This window comes from Triturus cristatus, chromosome 4_2, assembly GCF_964204655.1.
Source record: "Triturus cristatus chromosome 4_2, aTriCri1.1, whole genome shotgun sequence".
Classification (NCBI taxonomy): Eukaryota; Metazoa; Chordata; class Amphibia; order Caudata; family Salamandridae; genus Triturus; species Triturus cristatus.
The window spans coordinates 64,354,445-64,381,319 of NC_140586.1; the positions used below are offsets into that span (position 1 = coordinate 64,354,445).

At 43.7% G+C, this 26,875-nt stretch overlaps 1 protein-coding gene across 1 annotated transcript in view; it reads left to right on the plus strand.

The window, feature by feature from the left end:
• The first annotated feature begins 617 nt into the window (after positions 1–617).
• Positions 618–26,875, plus strand: part of LOC146832982 (complement C3-like) — a 1,287,425-nt gene continuing 1,261,167 nt past the window's right edge. The window contains exon 1 of the mRNA XM_085600525.1: positions 618–710. Coding sequence (XP_085456651.1) covers positions 637–710 — 74 coding nt within the window. The 5' untranslated portion in view covers positions 618–636. The remainder of the gene's footprint in view (positions 711–26,875) is intronic.

Below are 26,875 nucleotides of genomic sequence, written 5' to 3' on the forward strand. Positions count from 1 at the left end.
TTACCTAGGTTTCCGCGCTCCATCACTTTCATGACATATTTGCTTTTTTAGAGAAGGGTAAGAGTAGGGGTGGGTTCGAGGGATCCAATTTAGGCCCATGGTACCAGCATGGAACTGGAACCGGAAGTGAACGTCGACGGCGTCGCTGTGAACTAGGCGCTTTGGGCATTCCTACCCGGGAGGTGTTTCCACATGGCTGGCTGTGCGTGGAGCGGTGGCTGTATTCTGAAGCTGGAGTCTGTTTTCAAGGGAGGCGACTAGCAGGTTTTGCATAACGTTACTGTCAACGGCTTTTTGGTGTTTGCTTTTCTTTGACTGAAGGAAAAATACAACCTATTAATGTCATTTATTAAACAATCATTGAAAATGCAATAGGTCTCGCCTTTGACTAAGTTAAAGCCATTTGCTTTGCTAATGGTATTATATAGCAAAGCAAATGGCCTTAACTTTATAAAAGGCGATACCTATTTCATTTCTAATGCTTGTTTAACCTTCCCTGCAGGATGGGCTCAGCCAAGTATTGATTAATGGCTGTCTGTTTGCAGGCTTCGGTTTGCAGAGGTCAATGGAAGGGGCGGGAGATATAAAAGCGTAAGGATAGGAGGAACCCTGAAACACTGCCCTCCAGACGGCAGCATGGAGGGAAAGGCGCTTCTGCAGCTCCTGCTTCAGCTCTGCCTGGCTTCCCTGGTGCACAGTCAGTCCCCACAGTGAGTACAGCCCTCAGGGGTACCACCGAGCTAATGTACTGAACCTGCAGGAGTGCGCAGTTCAGCGGTCTGTGAGGGGCAGACGGGCCAGACTAGGGCACCCACTTCTGAGTACTGAGAGAGGCTGCCGGGGATTCACCTCAGAGAACTGGGAGTACCGGCAGGGGATTACAATCCAGCGTATTGGACTACTTCGTAACCCATGTCAGAGTCTTAAGGGTAGTTGATGTGGGACCCACCTCAGTGTACTGAGAGAGGCTGACGGGGGTCCCAGCTTAGCTATGAGTACTGAGAGTACCTGCGTGTACCGGACACCCAGGTATTACTGGCAAATAAATGTACCTGTATGATCTGCGCTGGGGCGTCAGCCCTCGTAGAGCACTGGGGCTACAGCGGGGGCAGACCAGAGAGTGCACCTAGTCTTCGAAGGACTCCCACTGCGGCCCCTTCGCTGTTTCCTTGCCTCAGGACCCCTCGCCATCCTCAGGCAGAGCTTCAGCCGCAGAACCTGCCTCCTCGCATGTACTTTGTCTTTCTCACCATGCCTTTCCCCCCGCCTGTCGCCTCGCTGCCCTTCACATCCCCTCTGTCTCGTTCTTCTCCTCGCTCTCTCTCCCTCGCTCTGTTCTTCCCTTTCTCTATGGCTTCTCTCTAGTCCTTTCTTTCTTTCCCTCTACCTCCCTTTACGATTCTCTCTTTCGCTCTCTTAGTTTCTATGACTTTTTTCTCGCTGTTATCTCATGGATACATCCAGCTCTGCCCCGTCACGCCGAATTGTTGGCCCCTCTCCTTTACTCTTCTTCTCTCAATGGCTTTTCCTCGGGCAAGTCTCTTTTTCTGTTTTCTATGTATCCGCGTGCTGCGCTGTTGCAATCTCCGGCGCTGGCCATTTATTATTATGGCCCATAATAATAAATTGTTGCTCCACGTCCCTCTCTTTCAATTTCTTTGAAGTACATTTCTCTTAGACTCTCTCTTTTTCTCCGCGTCAATATTTTAATCCATCTGTTTCTCCCTCTGTGCTCCACGCTTTCTCCCTACTACTTAAATCTTCCTCGGCAGCTCTTCCTCTGCCTCTCTCTTTCCTCACTTTCTTCCGCAGTTTGCGCTCTTCTGCCTCTACTGTGACTGGCCACTGGGCGTCGCTATTGGTGTTCGCACAGTCTATGGCGTTCGAAAATTCTATTTGACTGGTCAGTAGGGTGGCTGGGCGCATTCACTCTCACTGTATGCCATATCACTGCTACACTGGTGGGCCAGCGCTAGGAGGATCAATGTCAAATACCATTAGCAGGTCTCTACAATCCAGATTTACTAAAAATCGTTTGTGAAGCTCTATTTGGCAGTATGCAGTTAGGGTTGCCACCTTTCCATTAGTAAAATACTAACCATTTATTGTTGTTTTTAGAGCCAGCAATTGTCTCGACTGTCACATGATGCTAAGTAGGACTTAAAACAAAATCAAGTTTATCCATTTGTAAAATGACTTTTCTGCCTTTGTTTACTTTATTAGACAGGGGGATATTACCCCAGCTCGAACGCGTTTTAAAGTGTTTGCTAATTATATTTACTGTTTGAAGTATTTAGCGATATGTGTCAAAAATAGGTCTTTAGGTGACTTTGCTTATTTTTGTACTGGGTAGGACATTAAAATAACGATGGGGTCAGTGGAAATCTGGTCAGATGGTAACCCTATATGTAGGATGACCAGATTTTAAGAAGCATAGACCGGAACAGGCCATACATAAAAGAAGAACTAACAAATGTAGTCTTTCTTCTAGATCTGGCCTGTCCCTCTTTTGCAGAGCCTTGTTAATTTGTAAATATTTGCCTACACACACACGTGTGTGTGTGTGTATATATATATATATTCACTGAAAAAACCATAGGTTTCACACATGTTATAGTTAGCTGGACATTTCACTCGTAAAAAACCAATGAAATTCGCCCGTTATAGTTAGTTCAGCTAACTATAACTCGCGCGCTCGCAATCCACTGATGATGACGTCACATATTACATCACTCATGACATGGTTAGTGACATCACTCATGACATCATTGATGACATCTCAAATGACATCACGGATGACGTCATCCATGTGATAAATCACCACATCTTCTCACACCCTAATATAACCTTTGATACACTGACTCAAAATTTAAGAGTTCCATTCTCAAAACCATACATACTGCAATACCAATAACTACATACCCACTTATTAACTCTTAGGTCTACATACACCTCCACTCATTCACCTGTACAGTCACTCATACTTACAGTCACTCCATACAAAACAATCATATGCATTTATACACCTATATAGACACTCACACACTACCAATCATCCATAGAGGTACTCTCACACCTACTCAGTCATGCAAATAATCACACTCCCATTTACTCACCTATGCGGTTATACACACTCAAGTTCACTTACTCATAAAAATAGTATCACATTCTTACGCTCTTATAGAATCATTGATACAAGCACACACTCATCCATACAGTCACTCTCACAATCACACACTCTCACATCTACCCACTTATATACTCTTACACGCATATATACTGCCTTTCACATATGTAGTTAGTCACAAATGTACCACTGAGATATACATTCAATCCCTAACACACCCATACATACACTCACTCAACCACGTGCTCCGTGTGCGTACGTCGTGCGTACGTCGTGCGTGCTCCGTACGCACGCGCTCCGTACGCGCATGCGCGCATGCTCCATACGCGCGTGCTCCGTACGTGCATGCGCGCGTGCTACTTATGCGCATGCGTGCGTGCTCCATGCGCATGCGCGTGCTCCATACGCGCATGCGTGCGTGCTCCGTGCGCGCACCGTGCGCGCACGGCAAGTCATGCGATTTAGAAACAACACTTTTCATTGGTTTATAGAAGTTTCAGGTCATGTGATTAAGAAACAACACTTTTCATTGGTTTATAGTAGTTTCAGTTCCAGAAACTTCCAACACCACACCCACTCCCCTCATTATTACTTCTGATTCCCTGGGAGAAGGAGCTGAGCAGCTTTTCCAGTACTCCAGTACTTGAGAATGGCAGAGCAGCAGTCATCTTCTGGGAGTGAGCAGGAGACCCTTGTGCCACAGAGACAGAGGAAACAGAAAAACTCTTTTATATGGCAATTTTTCACTTTTCCAGAGGGGCAGAAGAAGGTGAATGCTCCAAAAGTCACCTGCACTATTTGTGGTGGTGTCTTATCAAGAGGAGATCCTAAAAAGAAATACTCTTTTAGTATCTTCACTATGATCAGGCACGTTAGAGATGTACATCCTGCGGCTTATGCTCGAGCTGCTAGAGAAAACCCTCCAGCAGCTAAGCCGAGCACATCCACAGCAGCTCAGCCGAGCACATCATCGGCAGCTCAGCCGAGCACTTCATCTGCGGCGGCAGCTTCACCTGCTTCTGTTCCTCTGGATATACACCCTCTGTTTAAGAGGGTGCATATACGGTGCAATGCGTGCAATGCTCTTCTCTCTTATGGGGACACCAGCATTCCCCTAATAGAGAGCAAGATATAGCAGCACACATGCGGCACCCTATAATTTTTCTCATTTTTTTGTTCCTCTGTTCCTCAATTAACACAACAGCTCTTTTTAGAGCCACCTAACATCTAAACACTTAAATTTGATTTTTAATTCTATTTATTTATGATTTTTTTTCCGCCGTGCGCGCACCGTGCACGCACCTCGCGACGGTGCGCGCACCCCGCGATTTAAAAAAAAAATAATGTTTTTTTCACCCTTCATGGTTCTTCAGGGACCCCCTGACAAAAGCTAGGGGGTCAGGAACTCTGTACCCTGCCCCCTTTTCACATTCTCCACCTTTCTTTTTCACTGACACACACAAAATGGCGGACAACACTTCCTGATTTCGACCGATTCGAATGTTGACTGACATGTAACCACCAATCAGAATTGCGCTTGCGCACGGCACGGTGCGTGCCTATAGATATTTATGTACTTTTAACTGCAATATTCTCAGGAACTACTGAACAGATTGACACCATATATGCAAAAGGCACATCCCTGACCTGAGGACTACCTCTTTGTCAAATTTCAAGTAATTCTGTTCAGCCGTTCGGGCTGTACCTTCGACTAAAGGTCCTATGGGAAAATGCATGGGGAAAACGCGTTTTGGGACCCCCCTTTTTTCTCAGCCCCGCTTGACGAATCACCCCGAGACTTCCAGGGTAGGAGCTGAGCGGAGCGCCCCATTAGTTTTGAAAATTTCGCGAGGATCCGTCAACCGGCGTCAAAGTTATTCAAAATAGAATTTTCAGATTTCCTATGGAAACACGGTCCTAACTATAACTATCTACTGGCGACCGCCAGTAGATTATATATATATTCACTGAAAAAACCATAGGTTTCACACATGTTATAGTTAGCTGGACATTTTACTGATAAAAAACCAATGAAATTCCCCCGTTATAGTTAGTGCAGGCAACTATAACTCACGCGACCGCAATCCTCTGCTGATGCTATTACTGTATTTAGACACTTATTTGCCCATGTCTTCTTCCATTAAATTTTAGCTATACATATATTACAAATATTTTTTTTTCATAAAGACACATATGTCATCAGCAGAGGATTGCGGTCGCGTGAGTTATAGTTGCCTGCACTAACTATAACGGGGGAATTTCATTGGTTTTTTTTATCAGTAAAATGTACAGCTAACTATAACATGTGTGAAACCTATGGTTTTTTCAGTGAATTTGCAAGGTTTTTTAAATGCTAATTCCTAACTATAACGTGTGTGAAACCTATGGTTTTTTCAGTGAATTTGTACGGTTTTTTAAATGCTAAGTTACTTTACGCCATTCGTGGCGTGCGCGCCCAGTTAACGCAGTTCGTTCCGTGCGCGCACGGTGCGCTTCGCGCACCGTGCGCGCACAGTGAGCACGCGGTGCGCTTCGCGCGCCCACTTTACGCAGTTAGTGCCGTGCACGCACGGTGGTCACGCGGTGCGCTGCGCGCACCGCGTGCCCACGTTACGCTGGATGGGCCATGTACGCACGATGCGCTTCGCGCACCGTGCGCACATGGAGGACATATTATGCACATCGTTTTGAAAGGTAATCATTTATATTTTCTGTAATTGGATATGCTATGCACAAATGTTGCCCTTCGGGCACCATTTGCACACGGGGTGGGGATAGTGTGGATAATTATTTTTTTTTAATTATTAATTACCGTACGCGTACGGTAAACGTAATCGGCGATTTTTCGAAAAAAAATAAAATAGTTTTTTTGGCCTTGGGGGTTCTTTAGGGACACCTTCATCAATGCTAGGTGGTTAGGAACTGAATACACAGCCCCTTTAGATGTTTTTTGCCTTTGTTTTTGCTGCCCTACTCAGAGTGCGAGAGAGAAAATGGCGGCCGCCGCTTCCTGGTTTCGACCGATTCGAATGTTTACTTAGATCTAACAGCCAATCAGAATCACGCTCGCGCACGGCACCGTACGCGTACGGTAAGCTTACCGTAAGCGCACGGTAAGCGCACCGTAAGCTGCCACAGATATATATATTGATTTCAATGCTATTTTCTCAGGATCTACTGAACAGATTTACACCAAACCTACAAAAGGCACTTCCTTGACCTGAGGACTACCTCTCTGCCAAATTTCAAGTAACTCTGTTCAGCCGTTCGGGCTGTAGCTGTGTCTAAAGGTCCTATGGAAAAATGCATGGGAAAAACGCGTTTTGGGACCCCCCTTTTTTCTCAGCCCCCGCTTGACGAATCCCCCCGAGACTTTCAGGGTAGGAGCGGAGCGTAGTGCCCCACCTATTTTGAAAATTTCGCGAGGATTCGTCTACCGGCGCCAAAGTTATTCCAAATAGAATGTTGCGGATTTCCTATGGAAACAGGGTCCTAACTATAACTGTCTACTGGCGACCGCCAGTAGATAATATATATATATATATATATATTCACTGAAAAAACCATAGGTTTCACACAAGTTATAGTTAGGAATTAGCATTTAAAAAACCTTGCAAATTCACTGAAAAAACCATAGGTTTCACACATGTTATAGTTAGCGGAAATTTTACTGATAAAAAACCAATGAAATTCCCCCGTTATAGTTAGTGCAGGCAACTATAACTCACGCGACCGCAATCCTCTGCTGATGCTAATACTGTATTTAGACACTTATTTACCCATGTCTTCTTCCATACATTTTTAGCTATACATATATTACAAATATTTTTTTTTCATAAAGACACATATGTCATCAGCAGAAGATTGCGGTCGCGTGAGTTATAGCGACCGCCAGTAGGTAGTTATAGTTAGGACCACGTTTCCATAGGAAATCCGCAACATTCTATTTTGAATAACTTTGGCGCCGGTCGACGAATCCTCGCAAATTTTTCAAAATAGGTGGGGCGCTACGCTCCGCTCCTACCCTGAAAGTCTCGGGGGGATTCGTCAAGTGGGGGCTGAGATAAAAGCAGGGTCCCAAAACGCGTTTTTCCCATGCATTTTTCCATAGGACCTTTAGACAGGGCTACAGCCCGAACGGCTAAACAGAATTACTAGAAATTTGGCAGAGAGGTAGTCCTCAGGTCAAGGAAGTGCCTTTTGTAGGTTTGGTGTAAATCTGTTCAGTAGATTCTGAGAAAATAGCCTTTAAATCAATATATATATCTGAGCCAGCTTACGGTGCGCTTACGGTACGCTTACCGTACGCGTACGGTGGCGTGCGCGAGCACGATTATGATTGGCTCTTAGATCTTAGTAAACATTCGAATCGGCCGAAACCAGGAAGCGGCGGCTGCCATTTTCTCTCTCGCACTGAGAGAGATGATTAACAAACAAAGCACAAAAACATTTAAAGGGGCTGTTTTGACAGCTCCCACACACATAGCCATGTAGAGGGAGTCCCCAAAGATCCCCCAAGGCCAAAAACGGAATTTTTATTTTTTTGCTAATTTCGCCGATTACGCTTACCGTACGCGTACGGTAAAAATATATAAAAAAAAAAAAATTATCCACACTAACCCCACCCCGTGTGCAATTGGTGACCTGAAGGTCACCAATTGTGCATGGCTTATCACATAAGTAAAAAACGAAAATATTAAAAAATAAAATATTAAAAAAAAAAATTATCCACACTCTCTCCACCCCGTGTGCAAATGGTGCCCGATGGGCACCATTTGTGCATGGCTTATAACTACTGCGAAAAATTAAAATATTACCTTTAAAAACGAAGTGCATCATATGTCCTCCATGTGCGCACGGTGCGCGAAGCGCATCGTGCGTACATGGCCCATCTAGCGTAACGTGGGCACGCGGTGCGCGTAGCGCACCGCGTGCCCACCGTGTGTGCACGGCACTAACTGCGTAAAGTGGGCGCGCGGTGCGCAAAGCGCACCGCGTGCTCACTGTGCGCGCACGGTGCGCGAAGCGCACCGTGCGCGCACGGAACGAACTGCGTTAAGTGGGCGCGCACGCCACGAATGGCGTAAAGTAACTTAGCATTTAAAAAACCGTACAAATTCACTGAAAAAACCATAGGTTTCACACAAGTTATAGTTAGGAATTAGCATTTAAAAAACCTTGCAAATTCACTGAAAAAACCATAGGTTTCACACATGTTATAGTTAGCGGAAATTTTACTGATAAAAAACCAATGAAATTCCCCCGTTATAGTTAGTGCAGGCAACTATAACTCACGCGACCGCAATCTTCTGCTGATGACATATGTGTCTTTATGAAAAAAAAATATTTGTAATATATGTATAGCTAAAAATGTATGGAAGAAGACATGGGTAAATAAGTGTCTAAATACAGTATTAGCATCAGCAGAGGATTGCGGTCGCGTGAGTTATAGTTGCCTGCACTAACTATAACGGGGGAATTTCATTGGTTTTTTATCAGTAAAATTTCCGCTAACTATAACATGTGTGAAACCTATGGTTTTTTCAGTGAACATATATATATATATATATATATATATATATATATATATATATATATTTTTTTTTTTATTTATTTATATATATAGACACAAAATCCTGACGAAACTCCCTTCCAAAGGAAATCAGGTACGAACCACAGCAAGTTTTGAAGGAAGAGGTGCTTTATTGCATATCTCTAACAGCATGATGCGTTTCGACCAGGGTTCCCCGGTCTTACCCAGTAGGTAGTTATAGTTAGAATCTAGTTTCCATAGGAAAAGCGTTTTTTGATTTGCTAATAACTTTAACGTCGTTTGACGAATCTTCGCAAAATTCTCCCATAAAAAAAGTCTATCCAGGTCAGCTCCTATCCTGAAAGTTTGGGGCTGATTCGTCATGCGGGGGCTGAGAAAAAAGGAGGGTCCCAAAACACGTTTTTCATGTGTTAATTTCTGTAGGAAATTTTGAGACAGGCTACAGCCCGAACTGCTGAACGGAATTACACCAAATTTGGTACAAAGGTAGCTCTTGGTTCAGAAAGCGACCTTTTTTTTAAAATGGTGTAAATCCGTTCAGTAGTTGCTGAGAAATTAGAAAAATAAGAGTAAAAAAATCAATTTCCCATAGGAAACTTTAGCCAAGGCTATAGCCCAAACTGCTGAATGGAATTACACCAAATTAGGCAAAAAGGTAGTGTGTCATTCAGAAAGCGACTTTTGTTTTAAATGGTGTAAAACCGTTCAGTAGTTGCTGAGAAATTTCAAAAATAATGGTTTCGATATCTGGGGCAGCGGTGGGTTCGTGCACCCTCCCGACCACGCGCTTCGCTGTGATTGGCTGCCAACACTCCGAACCTGAAAGTATTGGCAGACATCTTGCGACTCGGTAGAACCGAGTCGCAAGAAAACAGTCGAAAAAAGAAGAAAAGAGAAGAAAAGGGGGCAGTGTAGAAACACCCTGACCCCCCTAGTTCAGCTCACAGGGGTTTCAGAAGGACCCCAAGGACCAAAAATATTTTTTTATTTAGAAATAAAAACATCAGAATGCGCGCTGTGTGCGCCAATCCGGGCGGAAAAAAAAAATGAAGCAGGGGCTGCCCCACTTCATTTAAATGAGCCCCTGGGTGGGCCAGGTTCCGGGCGCAATCCTATAATTTTTTAGCGGGTCCTGCGGGACCTCTGCAGCCCCAGGGACCGCCACCTCCCTGGGGCTATGTAAATTAGGAGCGGGAAGGCACACGGCCCTCCCGCAGTCCCAGGGATCACCACCTCCCCGGGGATTGTTTTGTGAATTTTGGGGGGTGTCCCAAGCCCCCCCAAGTGTGAGAGAGAGGAAGAGAGAGAGAGAGGAAGAGAGAGAGAAAGACTCTGAAGGAGAGAAAGGAAGAGATGGAGAGGGAGAGTGAGTGCCGACACTGTGGACAAAACCCTTACAGCTCACCTTTCCGCCACCGGTGTATCTCCAACCATGTGCCGGGACATATTGCAGCCCTCAAGCTCACTCATCTGAAACATATAGAATCAGTAATGGCAGAGTACATACAACTGCACACGCCTAAATCGCTGTCCTGCCCCTGCGCACCCAGGATGCTGCACCCCATCCACTCTCACTGCCCAGAGGTGTCTGCCCGCCCCTGCGCACCCAGGTGTAATGAGTGCTTAGTTCTGAACTTGGATGGTGCGCACGCACCTCTTTGTTAAGTCATCACTTTGTCATCTCACCATGCGCTCATTCACGTGCTTGCATGCACGCTCTTGTGTATCGTTTAAATGCCTTGCTGTTGTTATTTGCGTGCATACATCTAATGCAGTTATTGTATATAATTGAATGTGCATCCTCGTGCTACCTATGTCTCGTTGAAGTCTTGTGGTAAATTAATTCAATATTACCTCATCTCAGAATTTCTATACTTAATAATCATAATTTCAGTCAAAGCAAAGAGAGGAGTCTGTGGTGTTGCTAACACTGGGGCTTGACACATAGCCTTTTAAAGAGACTGAAAAGCTTGCGTGTGTTCATCTGTCCAGGGTAATTGTGGAGTAGCGCCAGCTTCGAGTGTTGTCAGCTGCACTAATGGTTTAGAAATGAGTGCAAATTGCGGGATCCACTGTCTACAATATGAGGTGAGACCAACAAAAGCTCGAACTTGTTTCTGTGTTGTTGGTTGTGGTATTTGTTGTATGAACTGGATGCGTTCCTGTGTAAGCTGCCTACCCTCCTTTGACAGCAAGTGTCCTAAGTATGCCACTTGCTGTAAACAAAATTGGAGCTTACCAGGGCAAACTTTATGGCCATTTGCAGCTAGGAATTCTAGTACTAGTAGTGATGCTTCAGCACATGCTGCGTCAGATCTGGACGTAATGAGGATATCATCAACATATTGTAGTATGGCTGTATCCGTGGGCATTTGAATAGTGTCCAATTGTCTTTTCAGCGCTTGGCTATATACACTTGGACTTTCGGTGAAAGCTTGAGGAGCTCTTGTGAATTGGAAACTTCGGCCTTGTAAGGAGAAGCCGAAAAGGTATTGACTGTCTGGGTGAATGGGTATACTGAAGAATGCGTTTTTTAAGTCAATGACAGAAAAATGCGTTGCTTCTGCATCTATGGCTGTGAGTAAAGTGGAGATGTCTGGGACCACAGGGTGTTGTGGAATGACACATTTATTGAGCTCTCTCAAATCCACCACTAGTCTGTAGACAGGTGGTGTTCCTGGTTCCACTTTTTTATGAACTGGTAAAACAGGGGAATTGCAAATGTTCGAAGTTGTTTCTTTAATCACACCTGACTGTATTTGGTCCTGAATAATTAACATTAATGCTTGTTCAGCTTGAGGTGGAATTATGTATTGTCTTATACGTGGTAGTTGGGCTCCCTCTTTCAGTGTAACCTTGTGAGGTGTTATTTCCATACATCCTACTGTGGTGGAATCAGTCGCCAAAAGGGTGTGTGGCAAATCTTTCAAACGCTCGTCTAATTCTCTACTTGGGTAGTGGCCCTTAAAATCTCATAGAAATAATCTGACATCTTTAGGTGAGCAATCAATAACAGCTCCTAATTCTTTCAATGTTTTTATACCAAGCAAATTTTCTGGACATGATTTTGTCAATATAAGATCTGTAGTTGTCGTGAGGGGACCAACCTGCAAGGGCAGTGGTTTTGACGTGGCGTTTGTCACAGGTTGTCCGGAGAAACCCAGAGAAATACTTTTTGAACCCGAGAGAGGAGCCTCTGGGACCTCTTGATGGCTTATTGTTGTTTTACTGGCCCCAGTGTCTAGTAGAAACTTTCTATCCTCCCCAAGAAGTCGGACCTCTATAAATGGGCCTTTCTGATCTACTGGGATGGGGATTAGGGGCAGTTTGTCATCTTCTCTCCCTGGGCAACATCATGAAAAATCTGGGTAGTATTCAGTGTAGTCGCTGTCTATAATGTTCATTTGGGCCATTTGTGTTGTCGGTGGAACTGAAGGTGTTGAACTGTCTTGGCAAACATTCTGTTTTGGCTGATATGGACGAGGCTGTGTCTTACCAGTAGCCAAATTGTGCTTTAAGACAGGGCAGTCTTTAACGAAGTGTCCCGTCTTTTTGCAATAATTACAAGTGTTCTTCACGTTTGTCTGGCTACCTGGTGTCTGTTGGCGCTGGGGTGCAGTTTGGGCTACTAACGCTTTCATCTTGGTGTCTTTCATGCGTTTCTTATCATTTTCTTCTTCATCCCTAATGCGATTTTGGTGGCATTGTAGCATTTGTAACACCTGTGGTGGTGTATGTGCTTGCCAGGTACTTTCTACTTTTAGTACTCTTTCCTTAATAGCTGGCAAGGCGTTGTCTACAAATTTGGAAACAAACAGATGCGGGTAAGCTCCGCTTGTCGGCGTAAGGCCGCTATTTACCGCAAAACATTTTTCAAGTATGGTGTAATAATCTCCTATGTCTTCACCATGTTTCTGTTTGCAGGAGGAAATGGTATCCCAGTCCTCCTTTTTCACTGTCTGTAACTGTGGTAGCACCTTTAAAATAGTGCCAGGAAGTGCTTTTAGTCTGTCTCCTATACCTTGACCTTCTACTCTAGTATTTTCGTCATTCTGAAGTTCGGTCCATCTAATGTGTTCACCTGCTACTTCCCAATCTTTCTCTCTTAGTTTGTCATATATACCAGATGGCAACAATAATTTCAGAATTGCTGTGATATCAGAAAGAGTATATGTTCCTGTTGGACCCGGCCCTTCTGGCAGGTTCACCCCGGAACTTTTTTTGCTTTTTATTTGGTGACCTGGTGTGGTGATCTTTGGTTTCTGCGCACTTTACCGCTGTGTCCCAGGGTAAAGTGCGTGCGTGTTGTGAGGTAGGCCTGCCCTCTCATAGGAATGCATGGGGGAATGTATGTGTCTTGGTAGTTCCTGATGCGTGGAGTGTGCAGGCCCGAGTTTGGTATGTGCGGACTCGTATGATTGAATGCTGCGCGATGATGTGTGCGCCGTGCATGTACCTAGTGTGGAAGTGCCACTTCTAGAAGTGAGCACTTCAGTGTGCAGTATGAAATGTGTGGCTTGTCTGGCGATTGGCTGGTGGAGGTCAGGTGACAGACTAGGGAAATCCCCAGAGTCAGGAGGAGTCACCCAGTGGTGAATGGGGAGTTTAGCATACTGATGGCTGGGGAGGAGTATACCTGGGTCCTGAATAGGACAGGGCTTTCCCCACACACTGCTGGCTCCGGCCCCTGTGGTGCGTCTGATGACCCTGGCCTGCCAGTGAATAGGGAGAGGGGCTGAGCAAAACAAAGTGCTCAGGAACCAGATGTAACTGGTTCGCCCCTTCCCTGCACCTTCAGACAAAGACTTTTACTGTATAAAAAGGGGCTGTGTCCCCTTACATTTGGTGTTCTCTTCCAGGATCAACTTGAGGGGGGCCTGCTGCTGCTGGGCGCCAGGAGAGACTGCCACTGGGGACTGCCTCCCTGCTGGAGGGCCCTGTGAGCTGGCCCTGGGCCCAGTCTCTGCCCCCCTGCACTTTACCAGAACATTTGATTGCTGGACTTTCCCTTGATGTGCAGCGCCTGGGAGCGCTTTCTGGGCTTCCTGTAGCGCTGGGAGCGCTGTTCTGCTTTATAGCGCTGTGAGCGCTGGGATCCTGATAGCGGGTGCCCACCCCGCGATTCCGCCGGTATCTGCCGAGTTCGGCGGGTGCCCACCCCGCCGTTGTGCTCGTTGGTGAGGGAGCCTACCCCTCTCATTGCCAAGGACTTCACCGCCGCGACCGGGCTTCAGCCGGAAGTCAGGCGGCTGAGGGCGGGCCTCCGGGACACCCGGAACTGATAGAAGGAGGGCGGGAGCCTACCCCGCCTCCTACGGAAGCGTCGCGGCTGGTCCAGACCTCGGCCCGAGAGTGACGATCCAGGCGGGAGCCCACCCCGCACTGGACTGAGGAAAGGAGCGCGGCGGCAGGAGCTGGTGCGGAGGGGGGCGCGAGGCACATTGTCGGTGCCTGCCCCCTCCGCGTAGAGAAGCAGCCCCGGAGTCTGCCGGGACCGAGAAAGAGCAGACGACGCGGGAGTCCCCTGAAGACAGCCTGGTGAGTGGTTAAGAGGGCTGGGGGACTCCGCGCACGTGCTGGGGAGTGAGGGGGCAGTAATCTCTCGAGTCCCTGAGAGGGACTCCCCCGTTGGAGGCATTGTGGTTTCCGAGCGCATGGCGCTCCAACGAAGGGGGCCGTAGTGTAAGAGCCCATCGAGGCTCCACCTTAAGGGGGCACCAGTTGCTTCGTGACGGGGCGGCCCCAGATGGCAGCGGGTCGCTCCCCCCCTGGCCACACAGTAAACGTTTAGGGCCACGAAGGCTCTAGGGGACATTCTTTTGGCAAGAGCCCAGAGAGGCTCCACGAGTGACGGCGATTTGTGTGCTGAGGGCACCGTGGTGCCCACGCTCAGTTCTACAGCTGCCCAGCACTTAGTGGGCAGCTGCCACGTTTAGGTGGGGGACCTTTCTCGTTTTGGTCTGCGCAGCTGGCGCAGCTTGACCGGACACAGGGCGTCTTAGCCCTGACAAGGCCAGTTGGCCTAGGGACTGCCACAGGTGGTGGCTCATGAGAGTTTCTCGCTAATGTTCTTTCCTTTTATGACACCGCTGAATGTAGTTTCTGCATCATGTGTTTTCTTTCAGAACACCGCTGAATGTTTTATGCATCATGTGTTTACCTGCCCGGCACCTCTGAATGAGTTTATGCGTCATGTGCCATGTTCTGCACCTCTGAATGTTTTATGCATCATGTGTAATGTGTGTTTTCCCCTACAGGTATTGTGATACTTAGGTGGTTGTGTTCCCCTGGTACCGGTGGTACTAGGGAGGTTCTGAGTCCCTGCGTGATAGTCTCCCAAGGTGGTTAGGGTTGCGTAGGTGGTACTTTCTTGTTACCAGTAAGTACTGGTGGTGTGTTATATGTATATCTTGTGCTACAGTAATTTTACATTCTAAAAGTGCTGATTCCTGACAGTGGTCCACGTGGCCCTGTCCCCTGTATATATAATCCCTTGTAAATTCTGCCCGTGCCGGTTGGCACATTGTAAAGTGTGTGTTTTTATCTAATGTGTTGTGTATAATACAAAGGCTATTTTTATAGAATACCCTGTGTGGAGTTTCCTTTGTGGTGGGCCTTGGGTGTTGTTGCTGGGTGCGCGCGCAAACGCTTTACACATCGCCTCAGAGATAAGCCTGACTGCTCGTGCCAAGCTACCAAGGGGGTGAGCCGGGGGTATCTTTGGCGTGTAACTTCCTTGCCCTGACTAGAGTGGTGGTTTCTGCCTGACTCTGGCGCAAGCCTTAGCCAACCAGAAATCGCCAGTTCTAACAGTTCCCATCATTAATACATCTCCTAATTCTTTAAAGAATCCAGCAGGATCCTTTGAGTAGGAGGGAACTATCTCTTTTATCCTTAGTAACTCAAGTTTTGTCAAGGGTACATAAATAAAAACGCGTTGTAGCGCGCCATTCGTGTCAGCTCTGGGGTGGACCTCTCTCATGGGGAACTGGCGTGTTTGAGGAAGTCTATTAATTTGTCCATAAGTATTATTGAAAGATTTATATTCAGTCGTTTTCTGGTATTTCTGTCTAAAATCTATAAGTGTGTTGAGAAAAACTGAACTATTGTGGAGGAACAGGTTATCAGCGCAGTCAGACAGAAAATCTTCGAGTCTTGGATCATGTTTAAAATGAGTGTCATTGAGTGTGATGAGATGTTGTACCATGTAGAGACTTGCTAATCTTTGATGTGAGCGTGGTAATGCTAGAAAAAGTTGGGCTATGAGATAATTGTCATATATCTTATATTGAGAGACCCATAGGGTCGCAGTTCTGGCTATTTCCTCCTCCTCCGGTGTAAGCGGAGGTTCCTGGTCTAACCAGTAGTCTAATGCATTGGATGTTTTTTCAAATAACTCATCTGGAGATGACCGTTCAGAGTGACCTTGGAGGAATGTAGGCGGGGGTGTTCGTGAATTAGGGGCGGAAGAACGAACGGGTAGGACTTTTTCAGTAGGTTCAGTAATTTCCTCCTCAAGTTTCTTATTCTCCTCATTTGTTTGCAAGTTTTGCAGAATACGGGTCACATTACGGGTGAACCTGTCTAGTGCATCATTTCTAAGTTCTAGACTAGTGTGTTCGGATGCGGAATCTAATAAGTCAAAAAGTGAAACTGGTACATTTCTTTCCTCTGCTTGTATGTGTTTTATGAAACAGCAAAGGAGGAACCTATACATGTGCATTTTTACAGGGTGTGATCTTCTTGTAGTCATAGCGTTAATGGCTCGTGAGTTCTCTCCAGTACGAAGAAACTCAGAGGCCACTTGAAGAAACGTGTCAATTGCTGGTAGATGTCTTATTTCTTCCCAGGAGTCATGAAGTATTTTACTTATTCGGCCCGCCTCCCCTGTGTTGCTCGGAGTCGGGTCATAGGGGCAGTCGGGAATTGTTTTACCTGGGTCTGGACCTACGGCACCCCCTTCTGGAGTGAGAGGTAGTGTGTTATGTTGTAAAAAAGGTGGCGGAGGCAGAGGGTGTTGAATTACTGGAACCTCATATGGAGGTGGAGTATCTAAGAGGAAATTGGTGAAAGTATCCTCTGATGATGGGGCGGTAGGTTGTGTCTTAGGTGGTGCAATGTTAAGGTTTTCAGGTGCAGATGGCAATACAGGATAAAAACCAGTAGAAATGGCTGTTTGTTCCCTTTTATTCCTTTCACTAACTACTTCTTTCCCTATTTCTTGTAACTGTTCTTTCTTGGCCTGCTCTGACATTCTCTTACCCTTTTCAACTTTATGCAATTCCTTCTGTTGCCTCCTATGGGCTTCTTTTCTCCATAATTCCACCGAGTCACTTTGTGACTGGCGGACTCCCTTTTTCTTCCACAACTGTTCCTCTAATTTTATAATACATTCCATGTCAAAAGTACCATTTTCAGGCCATCTATATCTGTGTTCTAGGTCTTTAGTATAATCCACCCATAAATCACAATATTTAATTGCACCGACACCATGTTTTGCATACATGAAGTGACCTGGAGTATCCCGAGGAGGAAGGGGAATTTCCTTCTCAAGAATACTCCTTTTGGTTGCTATCTTACGTATTTTCGAGAAAATAGGCATGATGGCAAGATTTTTCAAAGATTTAGAATTGAGAGAAAAGGAAAAACAAAAACAAAAAGAACATATATCTTTACCGTACCGTCTTTTATACTAGTTTATCAGTCCTCACAAAATAAGTGAGAAACCAACAAAAACCTGTATCTTTACCGCACCCACAAAGTGGTGAGTCCGTCTTTATACTTTTCAGCAGTACTCACCGAAAAAAATAACTGGAAGGCCTCTTGAAGATCTTAAAAATGCGCATAGCTTCTAAGGTGGGACTCGCAGAACCTCGGATTCGTCTTTTCACAGGTTGGGCTCTGGTTCAGGACGTTCCGCAATTTTCCTCACCGCCCCGTGTGGATGCCGGGCTGCAGTTGGTCCCCCTCTTTGCCTCGAAGGAGTTAGCGGGAATTCCCCGCGTTGTGCACTTTGAACTCCGTCAAAGGTCAGGAGGGGACAGTACCGGGTCCAATATCGCCGGCGCGTGGTGAAAAGGGAATGTCCCTATGTTCGGGCGCCAATTAATGTGGTAAATTAATTCAACATTACCTCATCTCAGAATTTCTATACTTAATAATCATAATTTCAGTCAAAGCAAAGAGAGGAGTCCGTGGTGTTCGAGTAAAAAAAGGGTCCAGTAACTCGAGTTAAGGGGAGAGCTCCAGCACCAAGCGGGTACAGGAGTGGTCTGCAGTTTTATTCACACATCAGAATATTTATACAGTTTTCAGTCAATAGGCAAAAGAAGAAAGGAGAAGTGACAAGAAAAAGGGAAGTGACAAGCAGTAATTTCCAACAGATGTGTCAAGGTAGGGGCGTGTCTTGTGTCTCGTGAGAGGGCATGTGATGTGTGGAAATGTGTTCTCTTTCAGTTGAAGGCCCTTACTCATTCGGGGGTTTATCTCTGGCTTAGAGTCAAGAACAGGAACCATCTTGTGTAAAACAGGAACTATCTTGCTGGTTCTGGGAATTGGCAGAACCACAGAAGTGTGTGTTCACAGTGTACAGCCTTGTGCTTCCTCTATTAGTTGGTGTGGTTTCAGGGCCTAACCTCGTGCTTCCTCTTTCAGTTGGGGTAGTCACAGGGCAGCTGGTGTGACAGGCTCAGTTACCAACAATGGACAGGATGTGGCTGAGTCTCTGGCACAACTGGCTGAAGGCACACAGGCAGGCTTCTTGGAATTGGCTCGAACACAAGGAGCAGGGGGTTGTGCAAGATTCAATGGGGATGTGAAGGACAGTTTTCAGACAAGTTGCTGAGAGCATGTCACACACAAAATGGGTGTTTGTCTGAGGCAAATGGCTACCAGGCAGAAACAGAGAAATGATGGGGCACAATTGTCAATTTTATTTCCACAGTATGAATACCGGTTACTGTCATTGGCAGTTCGTACTTCAAGGAGTTTAGACGCACTCCAGTGGTGTTCCTGTTACTACCTTGAAATAAACGAGATTCCGTTTGAATTATAAACTACTTTCAAGTGGATGTATTCCTATGTTTCATCTGGTGACGAGCAACAGTTTATTTTACCTTTTTTCTTGACACCACCAACTTTGTGCTGTTTCTTCAAATTCCTCCTGCCTTGTCTGGAGAACGGCTTTTCCCCAGCCGCAACTAGGATTGAGAGCGCCAGGGGAGAGGTCCGAATCTGGAGGTTGGTGCATCGTGGTGCAGCGAGCTGTTTGTGCAGGCGCGCCTCCTCCCACTGGCGTCTATTTCATTCAAGCGAGTTTCCCTTCCCAAAAGCCTCCGAGCCCCGCTCCGGTGATGACGTCATCGCGGAGGTGACGTGCGCTCGGCATCTTGGTTTGGGCACTCCTGCTTCATGATTTAAAGTCATATACACGCGCAATGCCCCCAACCTTAAAAAAGGAAATTCTTCATCCTCAGAAATTTTGGCTTCTTGCTTTCATCAATATTGAAGGTATTTACACGTGCAACGCGCGTAATCTTTAAAAATAATTTTAAAAAAAAGATATACTTCCTTAAATCACAATTTCAAATCTACATACACGTGATTCGTGCACAGCATTTTTAAGGAAATACAACTGAGTCTTCAAGGGTCTCTTCATTGTTTACTTCACTCTGGCAGATTTACCCCTGCTTTCAAGGTACAGTTTACTTTAGAACTTTGCGAAGACTGTTCAAAGGATTACTTTTACATGGTTGTTCCTGCTCCTGCTTTTCATATACTGTTTATTTATCTAATTATTTTTATTTTTCCTGAAGTTTACAAATTCATTTTGTTTATCATAACATGGCTGCCTCCCAACAATTATTTCAACTGGACCATTTTCTTCCCAAGCCTGGCAAACCAAAAGAATCCTGGAAACTGTGGTTTCATTCCTTTGAAAATAATCTAATTGCAATTGACGCTGAATTCTATTCTCCTAAGCGCAAATTAGCAATTTTATTTAATTATCTTGGCGCTGCAGGCAGAGATATTTTCGACAATCTTCCTCTGACTCTACCCCCTCCGGGAGAGGGTGATGGTTGGAATATCTACTCTGATGCTGTAATAAGACTCAACAAAAAGTTTTTGGAACAACCCAGTGTAATGCTTGAAAGGTTCAACTTTATGAAGAGGAAGCAGGAACCTGATGAGTCAGTTGAAGATTTTATTTCAGTGTTAAGAAATTTAGCAGCTACTTGTAACTTTGGCGCATGCTTAGATTATCACCTCAGAGATCAATTTGTATATAGTTGTTATTTAAAAAAAATTCAGGAACGCATCCTCAGCTGTAGGGATCCTTCTTTAGCTGAGGTCATTGACAATTGCGAAGGGCATCGAAAGATCCATTATTTCTTCTAAATGTATTGCAAATGATAACCATAATTCTGTTAATGCAATTCACCCGGATGCTTCAGTTAATGCTCTTTCTTACAGGTCCAAACTTACTAATCCTGTTAATACAAATTACCAGGATTCTTCTGTTAATGCAGTTTCTCAAAACCTTTATGAAACAAACAGTACAAAACGAATACTTTTGGTTACAGGTGTGGTTTCACATCTAATCTTGGAGATAGCCCTGTGTGCACTGCTTTGGGTAAAACATTTACCAACTGTAACAAAGTGGGTCATTTTCAATCTGTTTGCAGGGGCAAGAAAATGATTAGAGTTAGCACTCTCCAAACCTCTAATCTTCCTGTCAGTGATAATTCCAATCACAATGCTGTTTTACCAAATGATTTGGAGAGGCTCATGCTTTCCATTGATTGTATTGCTCTGGTATCTTCTTCCCATAGAGTCAAAGATCCCATCTGTCAGGTTACTGTTGGAAAGCTTGTTCTTGATATGATGGCTGACTCTGGAGCCCCTGTCACCATTGTTTCTGATATCTTGTATAAGGAGCATTGGTCTTCTGAAAAATCTTTGGAGGTCTTAGGTATCATTCCTAAAGCATATGGTGACCACACAATTGACATGTTAGGTTATTTTGTTGAATCTATATCCTGTTTAGGTCGGAAATATTTTACGAAAGTTTATGTGGCTATTAAAGGTAAGAACATTGTTGGCTGGCAAGATTTAGCCAAAATGGGTCTCAAGTTAGTTCCCAGATCTGATAATCCAATACAGATAAATGATGTTTGTATTTTCACAATTTCACAATGTTCTGAAAATGATTGAAAAAAAAATAATTTCGGAGTTTCCTGAAGTTTTTTCCTCAACCATAGGAAACATTTCCAAATTTGAGCATGTAATCAAATTAAAGGCCAATGCTGTTCCTGTTTCACATAAACCAAGACCCATTCCCTTGAGTGTGAGGGATGATCTTAAAGTGTTACTCGACAAATTAGTCTCTGAGGGTATTATCAAAACTACTGACTCATCTGAGTGGGTCAGTCCCATTGTCAATGTCAGGAAAAAGGATCAATCTATCCGTTTGTGTGCTGACTTACGCTCACTTAATAAAAACATAGTAGTAGACTGCCACCTGTTACCCAATATCCAGGATTTATTGGCAAATATAGCTGGTGCCACTTATTTTTCTCTCTTAGATCTCCGTTCAGCCTACCACCAGATTCCACTCAATGATACTTCCACTGACCTCACTACTTTTGTTACTCCTTTTGGAGCATATACATTTTTGAGATTACCGTTTGGTTTAGCCTCAGCAGCTAGCGTTTTCCAGAGATTCATGGATCATATTTTAAAGGGTATTGATTCAGTGCAGGCATACCAAGACGATGTTCGAAAAGTCCTTCATAAGTTCAAAGAGGTTGGTGTCACCTTAGGTACTGAGAAATGTAAATTGTTTGTTACTTCCCTTGATTATTTGGGACATATGATTTCTGCATCTGGTATCACTCCAAAATTCTCCCTCACAAAAGCCATTCTCAAGTTACAGTTGCCAACAACAAAGATTCACTCAGATCCTTTTTGGACATGACCGAGTATTACTCTAGATTTATTTCAGGTTATGCACAAGTTGTCCAACCACTTCGCTCTCTTCTCAAGAAGAACACAAATTTTAACTTGACTCAGGAAATACAAGAGGCATTTGATCTTGTTAAAAGACTAATTCTGGAGGCACTTGCTCTTTCTGCCTTCTCACCTGGCCTGAAATGCACCATCTCAGTGGATGCGAGTCAACGTGGTCTTGAAGCTGTTCTCTGTCAATGGTCTAATGGTAAAGAAAACACAATTGGTTTCTCCTCCAGATCATTTACAACTGCAGAATGTAATTACAGTACCATTGAGAGAGAGGCTCTTGCCTGTTCCTGGGCCGTAAAGAAATTGAAGACTTTCTCATTTTGAAATTTGTTCAGATCACAAACTTTTAATTCATTTGCTCAATGGTAATGGCACAGGCAAAGCGTCTTCCAGATTAGTTCGTATCCTTTCACGTTTACATGAGTATAATTTTACTAATAAATATATTCCTGGTGGACGCAATTTAAGGGCAGACTTTTTGTCTAGACTCCCTTTACAGGATGATTCATCCTCTTCAAGGTTTGACGACGTTGAATGTGTGGTTGCTAGCATTGAAGACTTCATTGGTAGCATGTGTTGCAGCGCGAAGACCTGGGTAACGGAGAACAGGACAAAACCCGTTCCAAATATCCTCCCTTCGTCACAGACCAGGTTTCTCATTAACACATTCATACATGCAATCATTGGTGGGGCCCATAACACCAACATTCTCACATCACTTCACAACTGGTCTGCACTTTCAGGAGAGATGAGCGGTTCAAGCACTGACATGAAAGGAATACCTAAATCCTATTAGAAAATATAACACAACTATACCTATAGATCTCAATCCTAAACATTAAGATACTCCTTCCACGTGATCAATGGATCATTTAGTTGGATTAGTTATTGGTGATTTTGGACAGCTAAAACACATTTTTGATTGTGATCCCTCCTCCCTCAAAGAAAAATGACGAACGCATTTGCTTGTTAATCATTATTTGTTTATCTATTTATCGCAGAAATGTAGTTACATCCTATAGATTAATTAAATCTAATGTAAATCACAGAAAATCATATTTACCTAATCTAGCTATTGGGGTGTCCTCTAGGTCATCAAATTAGTTGTCGATCAGTCGAAATTCGAAAGTTCTCCGTGCAGCACGCTACAGTCCCCAGAATGGGTAAGGACCAGAGACGTGCTAGCATCTATCAGTGCCCATAAATCTTAAAAGTTCGCAGTTCATCAGGGAAATGGGCAGCATTCAGTCTGTCAAAGATTCAGGAATGCAGCAGTCGTGTAGCGTCACCGTCGTCTCTGTCAGCAAAGAAAAGTGGGGGTCGAACCTCTAAACTCTCTATTCTACCCTCATTTTTATAATAAAAGTAAAGCCAAGATGTAACATTTTTCGGGGTTTGAGCTCTTCCAATTGGTCAGTTGGGATCGTCCGGTGAGGTTTCACACAGTTCAAGAGGTTACGTAATGGCTTTTCGGATCTTTCCGGTTTCTTGTAAATGTCCTTTGTCTTTGGTACTTGGATGACTTCCCACCGTGGCCTTGCTTGCGCACAGTATGACAAGGGTCATGACGAGGCCACAGGAACAAATTTTAGCGCAGTCGCACTTCGCCCGAAACCTCGTGGACTGGTGGCCATCACGTCGTGTTACGTTGGCAGCCATCTTTGTTTTAAGCCCAAAGAACAACTTAAGAAAAACAAACACAAAAGAATAATTAATACATAGAAATAATGATGTTAACCCCTTACTAATCCCTCTATGTGCTTGTAATTATCTAGCATATAGCGACAATTAAAGCATCCATATTCACCCATTTGATGTCATCTGGAGCAACAGTACAAAAGACGTCACAACAGCAACATATATCATGCAGTATTCTATTTACTACATATGCTACGGTTAGTATGCGTACAAAGTTTAATTATAAAGATTATTTAGCCATGCAAAATGCAAACCCCATGTATATTTCCTATATTAGTGATGTTGATTAAATATCATGCAAACACATTTAATAATATTATTATTAATAGATTACTCTAATTAGTATAGTCATGCAGAATAGGGGAAGTATACAAAATTTTGAACCACCCGCTCCATCAATCCCCCCTTTGGTGATTTTATCACCACACTGCTAAAATGTTGTATTATTTTCATGGAGTTGAAATGAGTTCTTGCCCTTTAATTTATATATCTGTCTCCCCAATGTCTTGTCTACTGGCTGTATTATACATGTTTTCCTTTAACTCCTCTAATTCTACTTCTTCAAACTCTCTTTCTTGTCTCTTATCTTGTTTTCTTACATTTTCTCTTTTTAACTTTTTCTGGATTTTCTTTCTTTTGCTACATAGACATCATAATCTTAATATTAATACTACAAAAATTACACATGTTAATGGAAATAAGATTTTACCTAAAAAGGTTCTACCTAGGTTTAATAAGACATTTTTAATAGAAGATATTTTCTTCACAATTGTTCCCCAAACATTTTCAACCTCCAGTGGTGAAATTTCATCATGCAGATCAGTTATATTTTTAATATAAATTTTCAGATCTTTACTTTCGTCTGGAATGTAAGTACAACAATGTTGGACTTTCAGCATTCCACAGTCTCCACCCTCTTTTGCCAATAATATATCAAGGGCTAGTCGATTTTGCATTACCATGGCACACATGGCAACCATTTCAGTATTTACCAATAAAAATCCTCCAGCGGTGCTTGTTGACAAGCGATCTACTACTGTTGATAGTCTTCTAAGTTTGTTTGCATTCAGAGATATTCCCACTGCTGGTATCAATGCTCCGAAGATGTCACCTACAATTTCTGACCAAGATTCTCTCTTTCTACGTGCTAAATAATTACCTAACTTATGTACACCATCTTCTCCTCTTTCCATGTGAAAAGTCTTTGGGAAAACCAGGCCTACATAACATGTGCCATACCAATGGTCTGGTAAACGATAATATGCCTTGTTCCCACAGATACAATATAATCCAGGAAAAACTGGATCTCTTCCTCCTTTAAATCCCCATCCACCCATGATTCGGTATGTATCATGGCACTCACTGTTACCTAAAAAGTAATTATCATATGCAGTTTGATTCCTTCTAATACACAATTTTCCTTTCTGAGGCCAATCTAAAGCCATAGTTGGACTAGCTTCTCCCTTCAGGTGTTTTTCCATTTCAACGTCCCAAACTGTCTTTTCCAATTTTCCCTCAGATGCTTTCCTTTGCATTTTCAATCTTCTTTCTTCAACCATATCCAAAAAAGTATTTTCTTCGCTCTTCAAACTACAAGTCAAATTATTGCTAAATATATACTCCAATGTTAGTTCCTTAGTCTCTAAGAAGAATTCACCTAATACCTTTGCAGGTTTTACCTTGTTTAGCTTGTTAATTGATGGTACTTGTGAACATATGTTATCTATATCTGAGAAATAATATTCTAACTTCCCCGTCTGGTAAAATAAACTAGCTCTTACACTACATGTTATTCCATAGGTTACTGGAAGTTGGTGATAAGTCACTCCCTCCGATACAGATGCAGGTAACTGCATACAAACGTAGCAGTCCCTTACGTCTATTGTCTTTACATATTCATACAGTAATTTTGAAAAAACATTGTTAGAAAAATCAGTTATAGACCTGTCTTTATGCAAATAATTCCTATCTATTTTAGCTGGAACTACCTTTTGTATCTTTTCTATATTAGTTTTATTTTCACTATGTCCTTCTATTGTCTCTATGGAAACCTTACATGAAATCATCAGAGCTAATATACTCCATAGAAGCATTAGTAATCCTGTACAACAACAACACATCTTACACCATCGCTTCAAAAATATACATCTATCTTTTCTACTATCTGTGTTTGCCATTCTTGTAAAATGAACAGTGTCTTTTGACTTAATCTCTTCTACTTCACAATTAGTTTGTCTAAACCCAAGGTTCTAAGGACCTACTTGGTTCTACCAGTTTTGTCTTTTCTCGTTTTCTATTGTCTTTCCTTTAGCAGCATTCTTGTCTTATTCAGTTTGGCATCTCATCGTCTTTCACCTTTCCTTCGAGATCTGAATACAGAATTTCCTGAACATCCGTTTCTTCTCCAATGTCGGACAAGATAACTCTCAGGATTTCCGATTCTTCGTCTTCCTCAACCACTTCCGGTAAAGTCACCTCTGGGTTTCCTTGGCTATTCGCCTCTTCTTTTATTCCAGGCAGGGCCACATACATCCATTCCGGCGACTTATAATTCTGGTTGGGTTCCCTCGTTCTTTTACTTTCCTCTACTACAACTATTTCTTCGTCTTTTGATTTCTCTTACTTCATTCACCTGTTCAGCTCTTGGTGAATTGACTTGTGTTAGTCGATATCTCAGTCTTTTTATTTTGTTCGGCCAAACTTCATCTCTTGCTGATCTTTTCAGTTTCCTTCCTTTATCATTATTTTCAGTTCTCCATGCTCTTTTTCTTAGGACTCGACATTCTGGTACTTCATTTTCACTTTCTTCCAATTCTGTTTCAACTTGTTTTTTATTTTCAACAGCTTGTCTTTCCACCACTTCTTTTGTTTTCCCAACTTCTGTCCCTCCTCGAGTTTCCGGCGCACAATCTTCCTGCTGACTACTTATCCCTTCCTCTAACTGGATGTTGGAGTTCCCTACACCTCCTCGGGGATCTTCTGCAAGAATCTTTCCCTCTCTCTCTGTATCTGGCACCTGTTCATCTATTTTTGTTATTTCAGGTGGAATTTCTCTCAATTTTTCATCTGGAACCTCCTTATCGACAATTTCTTTAATTGTCCTTTTGCTGTCTTTTCCTTTTCTTGAACGTAGAGTTACTTGTTCAGTCTCTGAGTCTGAGCTGGTATCAGAAATCTGTAACCTTCTTCTCAAGGATATACTTCTTGGGACAACAGTTAGATCTGACTCTGATTCCCCCCTTTCAGGGTTTTCCTTTGTTCTTGTTTCTTCATCATCCGATTCAGCACTTGATTCTGATTCATCAAAATATTCCCTTTCTGTGTTATCCACTGGATTTGGAATCCTCAAGGTGTGACTCACATGAATCCAGTTCTTGATTCCAGCACACTTTACAATTGTTGTTGTGGTTAAGATTACTTGTCGTGGTTTTCCCCACCTTGGGACCAAACAGTTCTTCCTTCTGTGTACTTTGATT